General features: G+C 45.6%; 1 protein-coding gene and 1 non-coding gene across 2 annotated transcripts; both read left to right on the top strand.

Annotated features, from left to right (window-relative positions):
* Positions 1–249: 249 nt before the first annotated feature.
* On the top strand, positions 250–15553 carry LOC138810940 (arylacetamide deacetylase-like 2). The gene is made up of 5 exons (XM_069998351.1): positions 250–387; positions 4045–4267; positions 5737–5806; positions 7542–7713; positions 15494–15553. Exons 1-5 carry the CDS (start codon positions 250–252, stop codon positions 15551–15553), a joined length of 663 nt encoding a protein of 220 aa, XP_069854452.1.
* On the top strand, positions 4771–4878 carry LOC138810941 (U6 spliceosomal RNA). Its single transcript, XR_011367275.1, has one exon. It is a non-coding gene; the product is annotated as a U6 spliceosomal RNA (small nuclear RNA).
* Positions 15554–19450: the final 3897 nt, after the last annotated feature.

The raw sequence follows: 19450 nt of genomic DNA, 5'->3' as shown, positions 1-19450 counted from the left end.
AGCGGCCGACATCTCAAGTTGTTTGATACTGACCCTTGACAGGCTGTACTGCAAATTCACGTTCAGAAAGACGGGCGATTGCATCATCAGTTACCACACTCAGTTAATCTTGAACTGTTAAGTCAGTGTTGCTACAGTGCCCACATTACTTGAGAAAGTTAACCACCTACCTTTGTCCTATTGCTTAGCATTTAGTATATATGAGGTGACATTAAATTATTATCACAGAGAACCTGGGAAGAGAGTATCATGGGACACAAAACTCTGTACTTCGGACTGTTTTGTGTTTTCCTTGCTTACTATGTTTATATACCCATACCAGAAGGCATTGAAGAACCTTGGAAAGTACAACTTTTGGATGCTTCAATGAAAATGATATCACTAACGGTAATATTTCCCTAAAACATAAGAGTGCCTTGCTATAAGTATTCATTGACTTTCTTTCAGTTAGTGTTTTGAAAGAGGAAAGACTTTTCTTTTAGAATAAATCTACCAAATAATATTATGATTAATTTTACCAGCCATGAATATGCTTATTTGAATATATACAAACCAAGGAAGAACATAACTCTTTTTCAGACTTTGTGTCTGTGTCTAAAGAGAATGACCACATATTGTGAATAAAGAAAATGGTATTGCCCCAAAAGGGAAATTTGTTGAAATGTTATGCATGTAATGTATTTTCATGCATTCTCTTAAAACTTAAATGAGTTTGTCAATTTTGTTTTTGCATTCTGATGTATATTTACTACTTTTAACTTTTTAAGTAGTTCTCAAGCTTTATTTACTCAAAAACTATTCTCATTCTTTGAGTTACTGCAGACCAGAGGACTTTCTGCATGTCAGAAACATTTAACAGTTATATTTATTGGTAATTAATTCCCTTACAGAGGATGGTGTTCATTTCATTATAAATCACTACCAGTGATACAACTGTATAAAAATAAAATTAACTTTCAACTATAGGAATGACTTTTCCAGGTTTTTGGATGACTTTAATACATTTCTTTCTTTTTTTTTTTTTTTTTTTTGGTCGGTCATGGGGCTTGAACTCTGGGCCTGGGCGTGTCCCTCAGCAATTCAGCTCAAGGCAAGTCTTCTGAGTGGTTCATTGTAGATAAGAGTCTCACGGACTTTCCTGCCTGAGCTGGCTTTGAACCGTGATCCTCAGATCTCGGCCTCCTGAGTAGCTAGGATGACAGGTGTGAGCCACCAGCGCCCGGCTAATATGTTTCTTTATGGTTACCAGCTTCTCCTGTCTGCTTCCACAGTTCATGTGCTGTGCGCCATCCGGGGTAGCCCTCCTGAGAACCCTATGTGCTCACTAGGGAAATAGAATTTTGGTAAAGGTGAAGGCAGTGACGGCATTCTGATGCTCTCTGAACAGGTCTCAGAAATTCTCCTGGTGCTTCAAATCCTATGTTGTTGATTTCCCCCATCAGCAAGTACTCAGCTGCCTCTTGGTATTCTTACTTTCATTATTTTTTCTCTTTTGTACCAGTACTGGGGTTTGAACTCAGGACCTCACACAGTTACTTGGCTTTTTGCCTGGCAGGTGCTCCACCAGTTGAGCCACACTTCCACTTCTGACCTTTTGCTGGCTAAATAGAAGAATCTCCCAGATACATCTGCTCAGACTGACTTTGAACCATGAACCTCAGACCTCAGCCTCCAGAGCAGGGTCACAGGTGTGAGCCACTAATGCCAGGGACAAAACTGCATTTTCTAATGAGAAACTCTCAGTCTTTGGGGCTGGAAGCATCTCCACAAATCTGGAACACTTCCAAGTATTTCACATGGCTTTCCTTGCTAGTCTCTCCTCCCTCCCTCCCCCTCTCCTTCTCTCTCCCCTCCACTCCAGTGAACACTGGGAACTGGGACTGGGCACAGTGGCTCAGGCCCGGCATCCCAGCTATTCAGGAGTCTGAGATCTGAGGATTGTGGTTCAAAGCCAGCCAGAGCAGGAAAGTCCCTGAGACTCTTCTCCAACCAATCACCAGAAAACCAGAAGTGGCGCTGTGACTCCAAGTGGTAGAGCGCTAGCCTTGAGCTGAGCTCAGGACAGTGCTCAGGCCCAGAGTTCAAGGCCCACAACTGACCTCCCTCCAAAGAGAACCTCCCTTCGAGTATGATGGGAAATGAACACAAAAGACAGAGGAAATGGGAGTGGGGAAGTCTTCTTTCCCATAAGCATTCCGATGCACAGGAAATGCCTCAGCTATGTCTAGACCCACAAGTAGAAAGTCTCTCTCAGAATAGTTGCTTAAATCTCCCTTCTATAATACTTAGGCTCACTCTGAGCCCAGATCAAAACCAGAAGACAAAAGAAATAAGTGTGTAATTCACCCTCTTGTTGGAATCTTTATTCAAGCTTTGGATTTCTTCCTAAACACACTTCTGTTCACTTCTCAGAGTAGTATCTCTTTTGTATTGTGTACATAATTTGTAGTTGTGGTTAATGACTTTGAGTTCATTTCTTCTTGGCTAGGACTAAGCTACTCGAACCTATATTTTAACAATTCCATTGCAAATAAGATTTAATAATAAACATATCCATCCTCATATTCTTCAAGATTTTGAGAAACATTAATTAGAATATTATAACTCATAATAATATTTGTATGAAAAAATAAATTCATCTCTCTTAAAGACATTCAAGAATATTGAGGCTAAGCATAAATAATTTAAAAATTGTACACTGAAGAATGTGATTGCACTGAGAATTCATCTCTATTCTACTTGCTTTTGACTTTTGACGAGATCTAATTTCCAAGAAGAGTAAACTAAGCCTACTTCTCGTTTCTTACCTGATGACTTGTTCCCTTGGCCAGCTGGCCTATCAAAGAGTTCAGCTAAGGATGAGGTGGCGAGGTGATCCTGAAGTGAACGAGACATGACCATCACACACAGAGGTGTTCCTGCGAATTTAGCTCACAAAGACAACAGATACCTACACCTGACTTTTAGATTATGTCTCAGACGCCTCCTAGTTCCAAATTCCAAACATACATTTATTTTGTGACTTGGATGTGGTGATCCCCTTGAGTATATGTTTTATGCTTGTGCATGCATTTCTGTGTGTGTTTTAAGTTGAAACTTAGTATCTTTAAGTAGCAGAACAGTTGCTTTGGGATTATACAAGGTCAACAGCACACACCAGTTCCCACATACTGTTCCTTTCAGCTATCACTTTTTAAGTTCAAAGTCCAGTTTATTCCAAGAACTTTTGGGGGGTTTTCTTCTGGGGGGGGATTGGTCATGGGGTTTGAACTCTGGGCCTGGGCGCTGTCCCTCAGCTCTTCAGTTCACTTGAGCCACAGCACCATTTCCAGTTTTCTGGTGGTTAATTGGAGATTAGTCTCATGGACTTTCCTACCTAGGCTGGCTTTGAACCGTAATCCTTGGAGCTCAGCCTACTGAGCAGCTAGGATTACAAGCATGAGCCACTGGTGCCCAGATTTCTGTGAGACTCTTAGCTCCAATTAATCACCAAAAACCTAGAAGTGGAGTTGTGGCTCAAGTGGTGGAATACTAGCCTTGAGCACAAAAGCTCAGGGACAGTGCCCGGACTCTGAGCACAAGCCCCAGGAGCAGCACAAAAAATATTCTATTAAATTGAATGACCAGTAAATTAAAATAAAATGAAAGTGTTAGAAAGATGAATACAACGAAAATACATATTTATCACATAAATATATTTTTTCTGACAAAACTTTACAATTACGAAGCAATTAGACTCACCTCAGATACAGTATCGGGAAATTGATAACTTTAAATGAGGTTACTCTTATTCGGGACACCGCACACTTGCAGTATCTGTGAGTCAGTAAGAGTACACGTTAGGGTATTCAAAAGACCACACTGTCATATACTAGTCTTCCCTTTATTTTTGATAACTTATTATTGAGATTGATTACATAAATTTCACAGTCTTGTAGGGCAGTGATGTTTAACGTCACTAGTCTTCCCTTTAAATTGTGACGTTTTGTGCATTTGGTGTTAATGAAAATCTTCAGTGTTTTAAATTTTGCTTTGTGTTTCCAGGCAATGTTACTTGAAAACACGGGTATCATAACATACGAAGAGTTCTACCTGACAATATCAAGCGTGGTCCTGACAAGGCCGGAGTCCGACGGGAACCTGACAGTGTTGGACACGGACTTCCGTGGCGTCCCCATGCGCCTGTACGTGCCCACAGGGGCCGCGGAATGCCGGAGGCCTGCGGTCGTTTTCCTTCATCGGGGTGCGTTTGTCCTGGGAAGCTGCAGTAAGTGCACTTTGTGGATATGCATGCATCGAGTCAAATGCATGACCTACATATGTAATACATATCACTGAGAGGACATTTGCTGACACAGTATCTATTTGTGAGTAGTCTCTGCATCTCAGTTGATGGTATCAATCACAACTTACCCAAATGTCCTCATAGTTAAAATAATAGATGAGATTTTATTAAACAAATGTATTGATAACATCGTCTTGGAAGTACAAAAAGCTAACATGAAGCTTATGTTTAAAAATAACAAAGAACCCGACTTCAAGTCCCCTCAAATTAAAATAAACCATATGGGGTTTTGTGGGTTTCTGCGGTGCTGGGACTCGAACTCAGAGCCTGGGTGCTGTCCCTGAGCTGCTAATACTCTACCACTTGAGCCACAGCGCCACTTCTGGCTTCTTCAGGGTAGTTTATTGGAGATGAGTCTCACAGATCCCCTGCCTGGGCTGGCTTCAAACCACAACCCTCAGCCTCCTGAGTAGCTGGGATTATAGGTGTGAACCATTGGCAGCACATAAACTAAAACTGGGACGATTCAGAGATGATTCACATGGCCCCCGCACAGGGGTGACGTGCAAATTCATGAAGAGCTCCAGATTTTTAAAAAAAACCTGAATGTATTTTTATACATTGCATGCATGAGGCCCTGGGTTCAATTCCTCAGCACCACACAAGCAGAGAAAGCTGGAAGTGGCGCTGTGGCTCAAGTGGTAGAGCGCTAGCCTTGAGCTGAAGAGCTGAGGGACAGCGCCCAGGCCCAGAGTTCAACAACAACAACAACCACAAGAATGTGAATGTTCATGCAGATTTCTGACATCTCAGAGAGAGGATAGCTTACTTTGTTCAGTGACACTAAGAAGTATATTTGGTAATAGAGAAATTAACATCATTTCCTTGAAAAGACAATACTAACAGTGTTGGGAAAAATAAAATAGGGTCCAACCTCTGAATGTACAAAAACTGACAGTGCTGTCTGCAATACCACCTTCAACCCGAGTCTCAGTTTCTGGCTTATTGTATCAGACAATGTTATGAGACACCATGGAAATGAACACTTCTGTTGTAGTCAAGGTTCTACAGATACTCAGAGATCTGGGATCCAAATGACACGCCAGTTGCTCCCTGAGCTCTGCAGATGTCCTTAGCGCTGGCAGCGGGCCCTTGAGCTGCGGACTCTTCCAGAAGAGCCTCTGGCAGGGCTGGCTGCCACAGGCCTTCCCAGGGCCGACACATGGCCAGGCCATCCCGGCCTCCCGCCCCGGGACGCAGCGCAAGGGTGGCCAAGGAGGACTCTGGTTCCCATTTGACTTAGAACTAGGAAAATTTGTCACTCGGACAGGATGTTCCTCCAAGTGGAGAGAGAGGGACCCAGCAGGGATGCCAGTGACACGTCACAAGCTCAGGTGATTTTCCAGTGCTCTTTACTTGCGGGGTCCTTCTTTATGTTTGTCTCATTGCAGAGCTGGAAGCCTACAACTTCCTGAACAGAATGGTGGCAAACAGACTGGACGCTGTGGTGGTGGGAGTCGAGTAAGCTAGCGATTGCTCCTCGAGCGGGGCAGAGCTTGATTTCCCAAGCCTGGGGGAGGGCGGGGCTGGGGGCTGGGGGCTGGGGGCAGGCAGCGCCCAGGCCCCTCCGAGACCCCTGCGTGAAGCACGGCGTGGGCCACACCGCAGACGGCAGGCCTGGCCTGGCCCCTGGGCAGCACACGCGGGAAGAGCGTGCCCCTGTTGCACACTTATACTGTGTCGAGACGGGAATCTACACAAGGAGCCTTCTATTGCTTGGAGTAATGTTAAGTAACCTGTGTTGGATCTGATGATTAGAGCATTTCAAGTCCTTCTCAAACAACAGCTTAGTGTCTCCTAACATTTACCCAAGTTTCAAAGAACATTTCACAGTCAATTAAATGCTTGTTACTTTGTAGCCTATTCAGGTGTAGTCTGTAGAATGCTTGATCCTGAGGAAAAGTTTTCCTCCTGTCTTGCAAATTCCATACTCCAGAACATACTTCAGAGACTTTAGGCTGTTTCCTACCACTAAGTGAAAAATTTCTTTGCTAAGACAGAGTCCAAGGGGGTCAAATGGACAATAAGGAGAAATCAGTGCTGTCACAAAAGGAAAAGACATTTCATATAACAATAGGTGATTTTCTTTTCTTCTGCAGTTTAATTATATAATGTCACCTAATCATTTTAATAAACTTTTTGAATTATTAAATATGTTGGACAGGCTTAAAAAGTCTATCACTTACTTAGGATTTTTTTTTATCGGTCATGGGCCTTGACACTGTCCCTCAGCTCTTCAGCTCAGGGTGAGCGCTCGACCACTTGAGCCACAGAACCACTTCTGGTTTTCTGGTGATCAATTGGATATAAGAGTCTCACAGACTTTCCTGCCTGGGCTGGCTTTGAACCATGAACCTCAGATCTCAGCCTCCTGAGTAGCTAGGATTATAGGAATAAGCCACCAGTGCCAGGCTTGTTTTTTACTTGAAAGAATATTTCAAGCAATGGTTGTATTTTTGGCATTTTAGATTATACTATATTTTAGATACTTTAACAAGATTGCAGTTGATATAATTCACTATTTCTTATGAGTATTAAGATCACTACTATAAAAAATTTTAAACTGAAGAGGTGTGCTCCTATCACAGAAAATATACACACAGATTCACTAGAAGATTCTGTAGTAACATGTACAAATTCACAATGGTTAAACAAAATGTCTTGCATCACGATGCTTATATATTTATAGGTCAATTCTTGTTTTAAATCAAATTTTCACACAGTGTTTCTGATATGAAATGGGACATATAACCTTATAAAGACCTAACTACAAATCATCTGCTGTCAGATTTTCTGCTTTTAAATTTTCTAGTGCATTTCCATCAACAGTTCTGGAAGTTTATGAATCACCAACACTGAGACTGTAATAAACACAGTAGTGAGTCTGCTCTGCTCTTCCCTAAGAATTTATTTTTATGGAGATGAAGAGAAAACATTTCCTCACTCATCTCTCCTAAAATAAACCCTTGTCCTCATTTCCATAGAATACCTGAAATCCTTTATACCAGGAAGTATTTTGATTTTTTTTTTTTACTGCTTTAAAAAAAAAAAAAAAAACAGAAAGTACTAGTAAGCACAGGCTTAGCTGGTGAACGTCAAGACTCCAGGATGGGCCAATTCCGATCAATGTGTCTGTTGGTTAAATTAACATGTATTTAATTATAAATGCTTTGTTGGTTTTTTTGTTCCTCTAAAGCTACAGACTAGCTCCGCAGTATCATTTCCCAGTTCCTCTTGAAGACTGTATTTCCACAGTCAAGTTTTTTCTGCAGGATGAAATCCTTAGGCAGTATGGCGTGGATTCCGCCTGCATCTGCATCTCTGGAGACAGCTCAGGCAGTGCGCTCGCAGCCCAAGTGGTTCAAGCGGTAGGTGCTCAGCCGTCTGTGTGACCCATGCATGTGCATGCACTCTGTTTTATTTCAGTCTCTATTTTTATGTTAAGTATCTTACTTTAACATGAAATGGAAAGCAAGCAGGTCCTGTCTGTGTCACTTCACATATAAAAGTGGCTTTGGTGTTATAAAGTTGAATAAAACTCTTATGTACTATAATAATTCTAAGAAAAAAATACAAAGACAAACATTAAGGAAAATAAATTAGCAAATACTATAGAGAACAAACTGAGGCCCTGAGACAAAGACTTTGTTAGGAAACTTCCAAAGAAGCCGCACAATTTTTAATTTATTAACAAAGATTGATAGGAGATTTGTTACATAACTGTTTCATGAGTTAGAGTGAAGAGAAATCCTGGCCACTGCCTCCATACTCAGCCTTCCTGCCCCAGGACAGGACCGCTCAGGCCGCAGGACGCGGGGATGACAAATGGGCTTTTCAAATTTGCTTGGACCCTAAAATGTTGATGTTTGCTTTACTTCCATGAGTAGCAAATAATCATCATTATGATGGTGGTGGTGGTGGTGTCCTGCCAGGAGACCAGCACACACAGGGAGGCACTAGTGTCAGACGCACACCCTGCACACACACAGGCAGGTACTAGTGTCACAGACGCACACCTTGCACACACAGACACTAGTGTCACAGACGCACACCCTGTACACACACAGGCAGGTGCTAGTGTCACAGACGCACACCCTGTACACACACAGGCAGGTGCTAGTGTCACAGACGCATACCCTGTACACACAGGCAGGCGCTAGTGTCACAGATGCACACCCTGCACACACACACAGGCAGACGCTAGTGTCACAGACACACACCCTGCACACACACAGGCAGACACTAGTGTCACAGACGCACACCCTACACACACAAAAGCAGACACTAGTGTCACAGATGCACACCCTGTACACACAGGCAGGTGCTAGTGTCACAGATGCACACCCTGCACACACACAGGCAGGTGCTAGTGTCACAGACGCATACCCTGTACACACACAGGCAGGTGCTAGTGTCACAGACGCATACCCTGTACACACAGGCAAGCGCTAACCCTAACCCTAACCCTAACCCTAACCCCTAAACCTAAACCCTAACCCCCAACCCCCAACCCCCAACCCCGACCCTGACCCTAACCCTAACTCCTAACCCTAAACCCTAACCCTAAACCCTAACCCTAAAAACCCTAACCCTAACCCTAGAAACCCTAACCCTAACCCTAACCCTAACCCTAGAAACCCTAACCCTAACCCTAAAAACCCTAACCCTAACCCTAAAAACCCTAACCCCGACCCCAACCCCGACCCTAAACCCTGACCCTGACCCTAACCCTAACACCCTAACATGTACAGCGACAAGTACCTTAACATGTTCTCTAAACCTTACAAGCATTCTAATATGTCCCTTAACATACTCCAATGCATATCCTAACACATGCCCTAACTTTAACTCAAATCCCAAACCTAACATATTCTATACACATACTCTAACATGTACTCTAAATCCTAACATGTTAGGTAAAAAGTATGCAAACACATACTCCAAACCATATGGGTACCCTTACATGCATCTTAACCTAAATCCCAACCCCACCCACACCCTGATACTTACCAGACTTACCTGCATCTTTGGAGGTAGATAGCCATGTTTTCCAAACCTGCTTAAGCTGGGTCCAATTTCCACAGAGATACACAGCACACAATACCCACCCATATCCTCACATGTGCATGCATGGCAGGTGTGTGAACAGAGTGAAAGCAAAGCTGACTGCTCATTCCAGTCTCCAGTCTCCCCCAAGGGCCCACACCATCGAGCAGGATAGGGCAAGAACTCTGAGCAAACCAACCCCACAACTGCTGAGGCCATGGGAGTGGCCTAACATACACTCTAAACCATACAGGTTTGGAATCCTGAACACTGACATGTGCCTCAAACATGCCTTAACTCTAACCCAAATCATAACCCTAAGAGATACCCTAACATGTATGCTAACCCTTACACGTACCTTAATCCTAACATGTACTAGAACCCTGAACACATACTTGAACATATACTGTAAACCACACAAGTATCCCTACATATACCCTAACATGTACCCCAAATGCACTCTAACATGTGCCCTAACACATACCTTAACCCTAACACATAATCTAACCCTAACTTGAACCCTAATCACTAACACATACAGGAACAATTACCCTAACTCTCAACCTTACAGCCACCCTTACATATACCCAAACATCTACTTCTTTTGTGTATTAACACATACCCTAACCTGTACCCTTAATATATATCCTAACACATACCTTAACCCTAACACACAGCCTAAGACTAACACCCACATAAACTTTATTCTTACCATAATATACACCATGATATATACTCTAAACACTAACATGTATTGTAACGATTACTCTTACATGGACCCTGCCATGTACCACAAGCATACACTAATGTATGCCCCAACCATAACATAAACCTTAGCAGATACCCTAACATATACTCTAACCATAGCACACATTCTAATCACTATCACATACTCTAAATCTTACACCCATAACAAGTACCCTACACTTATACTAACACAATCCTAACATGTTGCCTAACCCAAACCGTAAATGTAACCCTAACATGTACCCTAAATCTAACACATGCCCTAACAAGTACTCTAACATGTTCTTCAAGTCACACATGTATTATATGTACAATAACATGTGTACCACAAATGCCCTAAAATGATTCCTAACGTACTCAAAACACTAACTCATATCCTAACAAGTACCCGAGCACATACTGTAAACCATACAAGTACCCTTACAAACACTGTAACATGTAACCCAAAGTAATATAAATCCTAATATGTGTCTTAACTTTAACACATATCTTAACCCTATCTGATTCTCCAATAGTATTTTCACTCTAACACACTAAACATGCTCCAGACGCTAACACACATGGTAACAAGTACCTTAACACATGCTCTATAACCCACACAGGTAACCCTTACATGTACCCTGAATGTACACTAACATACTCTAACCAAAACAAAAACCCTGACCTTAACAGATACAATAACATGTACCCTAACCACCTACATACTGTCAAAAGTACCCTAATACATACTCTAAAATGTACACGTGCCCATACATATACCCTTACATGTACCTCACATATGCACTAACCCCAATCTGTACCTTAATCCTAACATGTACTTTAGCATGCACCCTAATATACCCTAACACTACTCTAATCCACACAGATATCCTTATATACACCTAACATGTACTCTACCACATAGCCTAATATGTGCCCAAACCCTAACATGTACCTTAACAATTCCCCTATGAAGTATGCTTACCCATACCATAACTTGTGCCCTAACACATACCTAACAGATGCCCTAACCCCAATACATACTATTAACACTAACAAATTCCCTATCAAGTACCCTAACCGTTACACATACCCTAACATAATGCCCTAACACATACCATCACCCAAACAAAACCTGTTTAAGTTGGGCCAAAGTTTCCGGAGAAACATAGCATGCAATCCCCAACCATATCCTCACATGGAAGGTGCGTCAACAGAGTGAAAGCACAGATGACCATTCATTCGAATCCCCTGTCTCACCCAAAGTTAGGCCTAGCAGGACCCACGCCTTCAAGCACAACAGGGCAAGGACTGAGTAAAACCCCACACTGCTGAAGACCACTGGACTGACTGGACACACACTGTAAATCTACAGGTCTGGAATCATGAACACCAACAAGTACTTCAAACATGCCTAACTCTAACCCAAATCATAACTCTAAGAGATACCCTAACACGTGTGCTAATCTAACACATACCTTAACAGTAACATATGCCCTAACATGTACTCAAACCCTAACAACTACCTGAACATGTACTGTAAACCACACAAGTATCCTTACATGCACACTAACATGTACCCCTAAATGTACTCCAACACATACTCTAATATGTACTCTAACAGACAGCTTAAACCTAAAACATACCCTAATGTGTATTTTAACACAGAACCCTAACATCTATCCTAGCAAACACCCTAATCACTAAGACATACAGTAACAATTACCCAACCACATGCTCTAAACCATACAGGTACCCTTACATGCACCTTAATATGTACCACCGATGTACCTTAATACATACCCTAACACACACCCTCATCTAAAGCCTAACATACATACCCTACCACAAACCTTACCTTACCACATACTCTAACATGTAACCTAACAAGTAACATAACCCTAATACATACCCTAAACATGTACTCTAAACATTAACAATTATCCCAACTGGTACCCCAACATGAACTCTAACTCTGCAAGGATCCTTACATGTTTCCTAACTTGTGCCCTAATAGAAGTCACTAACATGTACTCTTATCATACATATACCTTAATATACCCTAACAGGTGTGCTAACCTTAACCAAAACAATAACTCTAACCCACACCCTACCATGTGCCTTAACTCTACCATACAGTCTAACCAGTACCCAAACACATACTCAAAGTATTAACAGCCTAACAAGAACACTAACAGGTACTCTTAAACATGCATGTGCCCTAATATGAACCCTAGCAAGTACTCTAAACATTAATGCAGCCTAGCAAGTACCCTAACAAGTACTCTAAACCATGCAGGTACTCTTACATGTACCCCAAATAAACCCTCATACCCTAATACATGCCTACCCTAATGCATATCCTAACATGTTCTAAACACTACCATATACCATAGCAAGTACCCTCATATATACTCTAAACAGGCACATTACCCTAACATATACCCTAAGCCAAAGTCTAACCATATACCCAAACCATAACGTGTGTCCTAAGATTTACCCTAACACTACCATGTGCTCCAAACTTTACATGCACCCTAACAAGTACCCAGACATATACATTAACATATACTCTAACCCTAAGGCAAACTCTAACAAATATCCTGACATATCCTAACCACAACACTTATCTTGACCACTACCACGTACTGTACCTCACATGCGCCCTAACAAGTACCTCATATTTACAGAACCATAACAAACACACGGCTTAATCCTAAACTGTACCCTCATACGTGCCCTAACCCTAACATGTACCTTAACCCTAACACATAGCCTCACTGTTCACATATATCCTAACACGTACCTTAACCACCAACATGTATATTGACAAGTACCTGAACAAATACTCTAAATCTAACATGCACTCTAACATGTCCTCTAATGTACCCCAATGCATATCCAAACACGTGCCCTAACCTTAACTCAAATCCTAACATATTCTCTAACACATACCCTAACCCTAACACGTATCCTAACACATATCCTAACATGTACTCTAAATCCTAACATATAAGGTAAAAAGTATGCTAACACATCCTCTAAACTGTACAGGTACTCTTACATGTACACTAACACATACCATAACACATTCATGTCCTAACCCTAACATATACTCTAACCATTAACATGGATGATAACAAGTACTCTAACATAGTCAGTACCCTAACATGAACCCTAAATATACCCATAACATCAAAAACCCTACAATTGAAATCTAACCTCAATCATACCAACCTTAAAAACAGTAGCCCTAACAAACCTAAACATTAACATCACCCCTGACCACTGACAATCCTATTCCGTTACCCTATTTCTCACAACCCAAGTGCTTAACCCTATTCCTCCTCTAGCTCTGGGGGATGGGTTAGGGCTGCTGAATGTATTAGGTATATCATTATTGCATGCATTTGAGTTGGCAAATGGCTTTGGGTTAGGCCTAAGATTGGTGAAAGGCTTAGTGTATATGTTAAGGGTACAGGTACCCTAAGCAAAACTTGAACCTACCATTAACATAAACAAACAACCCTATACGTGAACCCAAACCCAAACCAGGCTCTCTGCCTCTCCACCAGCCCCCCCAGGCCTCAGGAGACCCTCCACCAGGCCCTCAGCCGAGCCCCCCCAGGCCTCAGGAGACCCTCCACCAGGCCCTCAGCCGAGCCCCGCCGGCCTCGGGAGACCCTCCACAGGCCCTCCGCACCATACCTCAGCACCGCTCACTCCCTCACCCTAACCCCACCCCTCTCGTGCTCTGCCACACAAACCCCGCCCCCGTGCCTCTCACTTCCTTGCTCTTGTCCCACCCCTCCTGTGCTCTTCTCTTCCACAAGCCCTGTCCCTGCTTTGCTCACTTCTTTGCCTTGCCCCACCCCCTACTCCACTCACTTTCTTGCTCTTGCCCCACCCCTCTGGTGTTGTGCTCCCCCACAAGTCCAGCCCCTGGACTGATCATTTCCATGCTCCTGCCCTGCCCCTCTTTGTTCTGCTCTTCCACAAGCTCCAGCCTTAGGCCACTCACTTCTGAGCTCTTGACCCACCCCTCCTGTACTCTGCTCCTCCCACAAAACACCATCATCCTCAGGACCCAGGGGGATGTGAGCACCACTTCCTGCCAGAGGGTGCTCTAGGCATGAATACCATGCTCCTCTCCTCAGGACCTATGGTGCAGTTCCCACCAGAGGGCGCTCTATACATGTACACCATTACCCTCGGGACCTGGGGTGCAGTGAAGGCTGCTTCCCACCAGAGGGCACACTAGGCACACTAGGCACATGAGCATTATGCTCATCGCCTCAGGATCCAGACTGCCATGAGTGCTGCTTCCTGTCAGAGGGCAGCCTAGGCATGCATACCATGCTGCTCTCCTCAGGACCCGGGTGCAGTGACCACTGATTCCCACCAGATGGTGCTCTAGGTGTGTGCACCATGCTGCTCTTCTCAGGACCCGGGTGCAGTGACCACTGATTCCCACCAGATGGTGCTCTAGGTGTGTGCACCATGCTCCTCTTCTCAGGACCCGAAGTGCAGTGACCACTGATTCCCACCAGATGGTGCTCTAGGTGTGCACATGCTCCCCTTCTCAGGACCCAAAGTGCAGTGATCACTGATTCCCACCAGATGGTGCTCTAGGTGTGCACATGCTCCTCTTCTCAGGACCCAAAGTGCAGTGATCACTGATTCCCACCAGATGGTGCTCTAGGTGTGTGCACCATGCTCCTCTTCTCAGGACCCGAAGTGCAGTGACCACGGATTCCCACCAGATGGTGCTCTAGGTGTGTGCACATGCTCCTCTTCTCAGGACCAGGGATGCAGTGCCACTGATTGCCACCAGATGGTGCTCTAGGTGTGCACACCATGCTCCTCTTCTCAGGACCAGAGATGCAGTGACCACGGATTGCCACCAGATGGTGCTCTAGGTGTGTGCACATGCTCCTCTTTTCAGGACCCGAAGTGCAGTGACCACTGATTCCCACCAGATGGTGCTCTAGGTGTGTGCACATGCTCCTCTTCTCAGGACCAGAGATGCAGTGACCACGGATTGCCACCAGATGGTGCTCTAGGTGTGTGCACATGCTCCTCTTTTCAGGACCCGAAGTGCAGTGACCACGGATTGCCACCAGATGGTGCTCTAGGTGTGTGCACATGCTCCTCTTCTCAGGACCAGGGGTGCAGTGCCACTGATTGCCACCAGATGGTGCTCTAGGTGTGCGCACCGTCCTCAGAACCCCGGGGCCTTCCACAAGCCCTGCCCCTGCACGTCTCACTTCTGCTCTCTTGCTTCCCGCCCCCCCCATGCTCTGACTCCCACAGGCCCCGCCCTTCTTGAGCATCAGCACAGGAACCTGGCTCCACCTTTGACCTCTCACCTTCTAGCCATGGCTCCTCCCTCAAGCCCACACCCGCTCCAGAGGCTTCAGCATGCTCCCCTTGTAGCCCCGGGGTCCTACTCTGCCCCTTCCCACCTGGAGAGACAGGGCTACGAACCCGAACCCGGGAGGGAAGCTGAGCCGGGACAGCGGGGCCTGTGGGCCAGGACGGCTTCCGGTGGCCTTGCTCTGGGCTTGCGGTCCGGGCCGCGGGCGGGCGAGGGTTGGACCTGCTGCCCACTACGGCCCTCGGCCGACGGTCGCTAACCTCTCCCGGGCTGTGAGCGCCTGGTGGGGAGCACTGGTGGGGAGCACCGGTGGGGCGCGGCTGCCCTGGCCAGGTGTCCAGTACCCCAGGGCCCCTCCAGACGGCCGGGAGGCCCCGTCGTGGCCTGAAGAATGCTGAGCAAGCCAAGCCCGCCACTGCTGAAGGCCGCGGGAGGCCTCGGTGCGGACTTGGCTCTGCGAGCAGCGCCTGGGGCTCACGGCTAGCTTGTGGACGTTCTGATTGTCCAGGCCACCATTCCCTCTAACCTGGCAGTGCAGCTGAATACCTGGCGGAAGCTCAGGTCCGAGGACAGAGGCGGGGCTGGGTCCTAAGTTGGCCAAATTGAGCTCAGGCAGTGCAAAGTTACCAGGCAAGGAGTGGTCAGCCTCCATTGTCCACACTCTCCCTCGGTCCCCTCCTGGTGCCATGGGCAGGAAGTAACTGCATGCACATCTGAACAGAGCTGAGGCTGGAGACCAGGTTGGAGCATCAGTTTTTACATGTACTTCTTGGGAGGACCAAGCAGGAAGGTGTAGATATCCGTTCTCACTTCATTCTGACCCCCATGGCTGGAGCAGAGCACGGCTGAAAGTGTAGCCACCTGTTGTACAGATCTGTGGTGTTTGTAGCCAGGTTTGTAGCCTGCATTCACCACAGCTCCTCTTTGCAGTGGACAGGTTACCTCGCCTGGAAAGGCTGCAGCTGCTCCCCCACATCCCCTTACCACCATCACCAGCTCCATTCCCTGCTCTTGACTGAAAGTTTCTTACAGACATGAACTGGAGCTATCGATTTGGGTTGTGACCTAGTTGTGTCAGAGACTTCTGACTGGGCCCAAATTGCCAAGCAGGCTTAAGCCATTGTTCAAACAAGCCCCAGTGCCCCTCCCATTCCTCTCCCATTCCCAGGGCATGACTGAAAGCTAGGTGCAGACTGCCAGCAGACTTGGGAGGTGTGGGTAGTACACAGGTTTACAGGAAGGGAGACATAGTCCTCTGTTCTCCACATGTCCCCTCATGCTCCCACCAGACATGCCTTGGATGGAACATGGTTGAAAGCACAGTTGAAGGCTGTGCAAACTCAGATGAGGCTCCAGGCCTGAATTCACCAAAGCAAGTATGGACTGGGACCACCAATTCCATGGAGCCCATACTCACTCTTCCTACTTTTACACTCTCCACAACTCACACAGTACTGTTGTCAGAGGAATGCGTCCTGCACTATCTCTGCAGCTGAGAATCCTGGGCACAAATGATGGGAAAAGACAAAGCCCCCTATAAACACTACCTTCTGCTTGCTACTGGGCATGCTGATTGGACAGTGATCTCTACTGAGATATCACTATGGGCCCTATGCAAATAATTAGTCTAAGTCTAGTGAGACATGTAGGGGCCCGACTCAGTCTAAGGCTGTCTGCATCGTGTGTGGGAGGCCCTGGAACACAGTTTGCAATCAACAAATGTGTATGCAACATCTTTGCATTCAAACTAAGTGTATGATACCTATGTACTCAAAAGTGAGTGTTTCCCACCCAACTCTTCACCCTCCAAACCTCCGTATCTTGGGTGGGCATGACTGATGGCACAGCTAAAAGCTCAGTGCAGACTTTGTGCTGCTGTTGGAGGCTTTTGTTGGGTCCAAAGTACGAAGCCACGCGGAGTAGGCCGCTGTGCTGTCATTCCCGTTGCCTGTGCATGACTCAGGCTCAGTGCTGATTCAGGGCAGGGACTACAGGGCTTGCTTGGGGCCTAGATTAACTGGGCCTAGTTAGGACAGGGCATGTTGAAAATTGATATTATTTGTTCTATAGGAAAAAAAGCTGCCTTATAAACCATAAGGGGGTTATGTTCGGTGTTGAGGTGCTACATCTCAGAAGTGAGCAGTGAATGCCTTGTTCTGCCTAGTAGGTGGTACTGGTAATGCAATGGCAACGTCTTAGACTGCTGCAGGGCCTTTCTGCCTTACCTAAGGATGGTTTCTGATTCACTTCGGGTCCCTCTTTAGGGTTCGTTCATGGACACCATCCATGATGGAAGTTTGTGCTGGCTCACATGACTCCCAAAGTCTAAACATTTCATACCCTCTTCATCTACCTTCTGTCCAGCAGTTCTCCATTCTTCTTGGTCAGTCCAAGTCCCTACCACTCTACCTGATTTCCCTTGGTCCTCACAGGTTGCCCCACATAGAGATCTGATCACTCTCTCCCAAACTCTGGGCCTTGTGCTGCCCACAGAAGGATCAGTTAACTCCATGAAATAGTGGATAGTCACATGGACCAGAGAGCTCAAGGTGACCAAGATCAGAGGCATTCCCAGGTTCAACCAGCCTCTGGAGTTCCCTCTAGGAACTTAAGATGGTTATCAATATCTTAGTCACAAACCCCAGCCTGGAGTGCCAGGCATGTGGTCGGCACAGGGAAGGGGTCTTGCGATCTAGATTACATAACCATAGGGACAGAACCTGTCTGGACTGTTTAGCATCAGAGCCTCACTCAGGGTGGCCGACTGTCTCTGCGCTTGGACTACCGCATTACAAAGTCACAAGACTTCTGGCTCTGTAGTAAAGGTTATTGTCAGTTCTAATGATCTACTGCTCATTTATTTTATTGACTGAGTTATGTAAAGCAATATAAAACAAGAGAAGCACATCACCATGGAAATGATCACACATATAGCAATTAACAGTGGTACCATATCTGATGAAAGTTCAAAGGTTGGACAAATTCTCTGGATGTCAGGAATGGTTGGTCTCTGTGAATGAAGTATTTCCATTTAAGGTCAGCATGCCACCTGTTCCCTTCCTCACTCTCTCTCTCTGGATTTCCATAGTTGGAGTGTTAGGCTTTCAGTAGTACTTTGTTTCTGCTTTCAAAGATCTCTCAGTCTCCAAAGGGAACTGTTTTGCTATTTTGTGTGTGTGTTGCGGGGGGGGGGGGGTGGAGGTTCTTTTTCTCCTTCCTTCCTTCCTTCCTTCCTTCCTTCCTTCCTTCCTTCCTTCTTTCCTTCCTTCCTTCCTTCCTTCTTTCTTTCCTTCCTCCCTTCCTCCCTCCCTCCCTCCCTTTCTTCCTTTCTTTTTCTATATTTAGGACTCGAGGTAGTCCTAAGATCCAGTGCTATTCTAGTGAACAGTAAGAGTAGTAAGTTTCCAAGAAACTGAGAGAAAGGAGCATTCTTGAAACAGCTGATCCAAGAGGCACTTACAAGGAAGGTGGACATGCAAGTTAGGAAGGGATAAGTGTCAGTTGGACCAATCCAGTCCTAATCCACCTGTCTGTCTCCGTGTGCTTCCTGCACTTACACATAGCAACCAGAGCTAAGGAAGTTGAAGGCCTAAAGTTTTATACCCAGGAAGTTTCCAAGTCTATTGTCCTTTGTGCTGAGCATGTAGGTAATGTTCCCCACCCGAAAGAGGAGTCACAGCCTGAGGTGTGGGGACCCAGGCTGGGGGAGTGCTTCAAGGGCCTTCACGTGGGCCTTTCCATCCCGATGCTGACCACTCCACGGACCAGGCTGGGGGACAGCTTCAAGGGGCCTTCACGTGGGCCTTTCCACCCAGATGCTGACCACTCCACAGACCAGGCTGGGGGCGTGCTTCAAGGGCTTTCACGTGGGCCTTTCCATCCCGATGCTGACCACTCCATGGACCAGGCTGGGGACTGCTTCAAGGGCCTTCACGTGGGCCTTTCCATCCCGATGC

Source organism: Dipodomys merriami, unplaced genomic scaffold (assembly GCF_024711535.1).
Source record: "Dipodomys merriami isolate MVZ:Mamm:240054 unplaced genomic scaffold, mDipMer1.0.p SCAF_511, whole genome shotgun sequence".
Classification (NCBI taxonomy): Eukaryota; Metazoa; Chordata; class Mammalia; order Rodentia; family Heteromyidae; genus Dipodomys; species Dipodomys merriami.
Note: the sequence above shows the minus strand (reverse complement) of the source record. Positions and strands in the feature narration are given on the sequence as shown.

Bases quoted from the DNA above. Each gene is read 5' to 3' on its own strand.
- LOC138810940 (XM_069998351.1), top strand. From the start codon at position 250: ATGGGACACAAAACTCTGTACTTCGGACTGTTTTGTGTTTTCCTTGCT. The intron at 388-4,044 runs GTAATATTTCCC...TTGTGTTTCCAG, and splicing joins TGAAAATGATATCACTAACG to GCAATGTTACTTGAAAACAC. The intron at 7,714-15,493 runs GTAGGTGCTCAG...CTCACCTTCTAG, and splicing joins CAGCCCAAGTGGTTCAAGCG to CCATGGCTCCTCCCTCAAGC.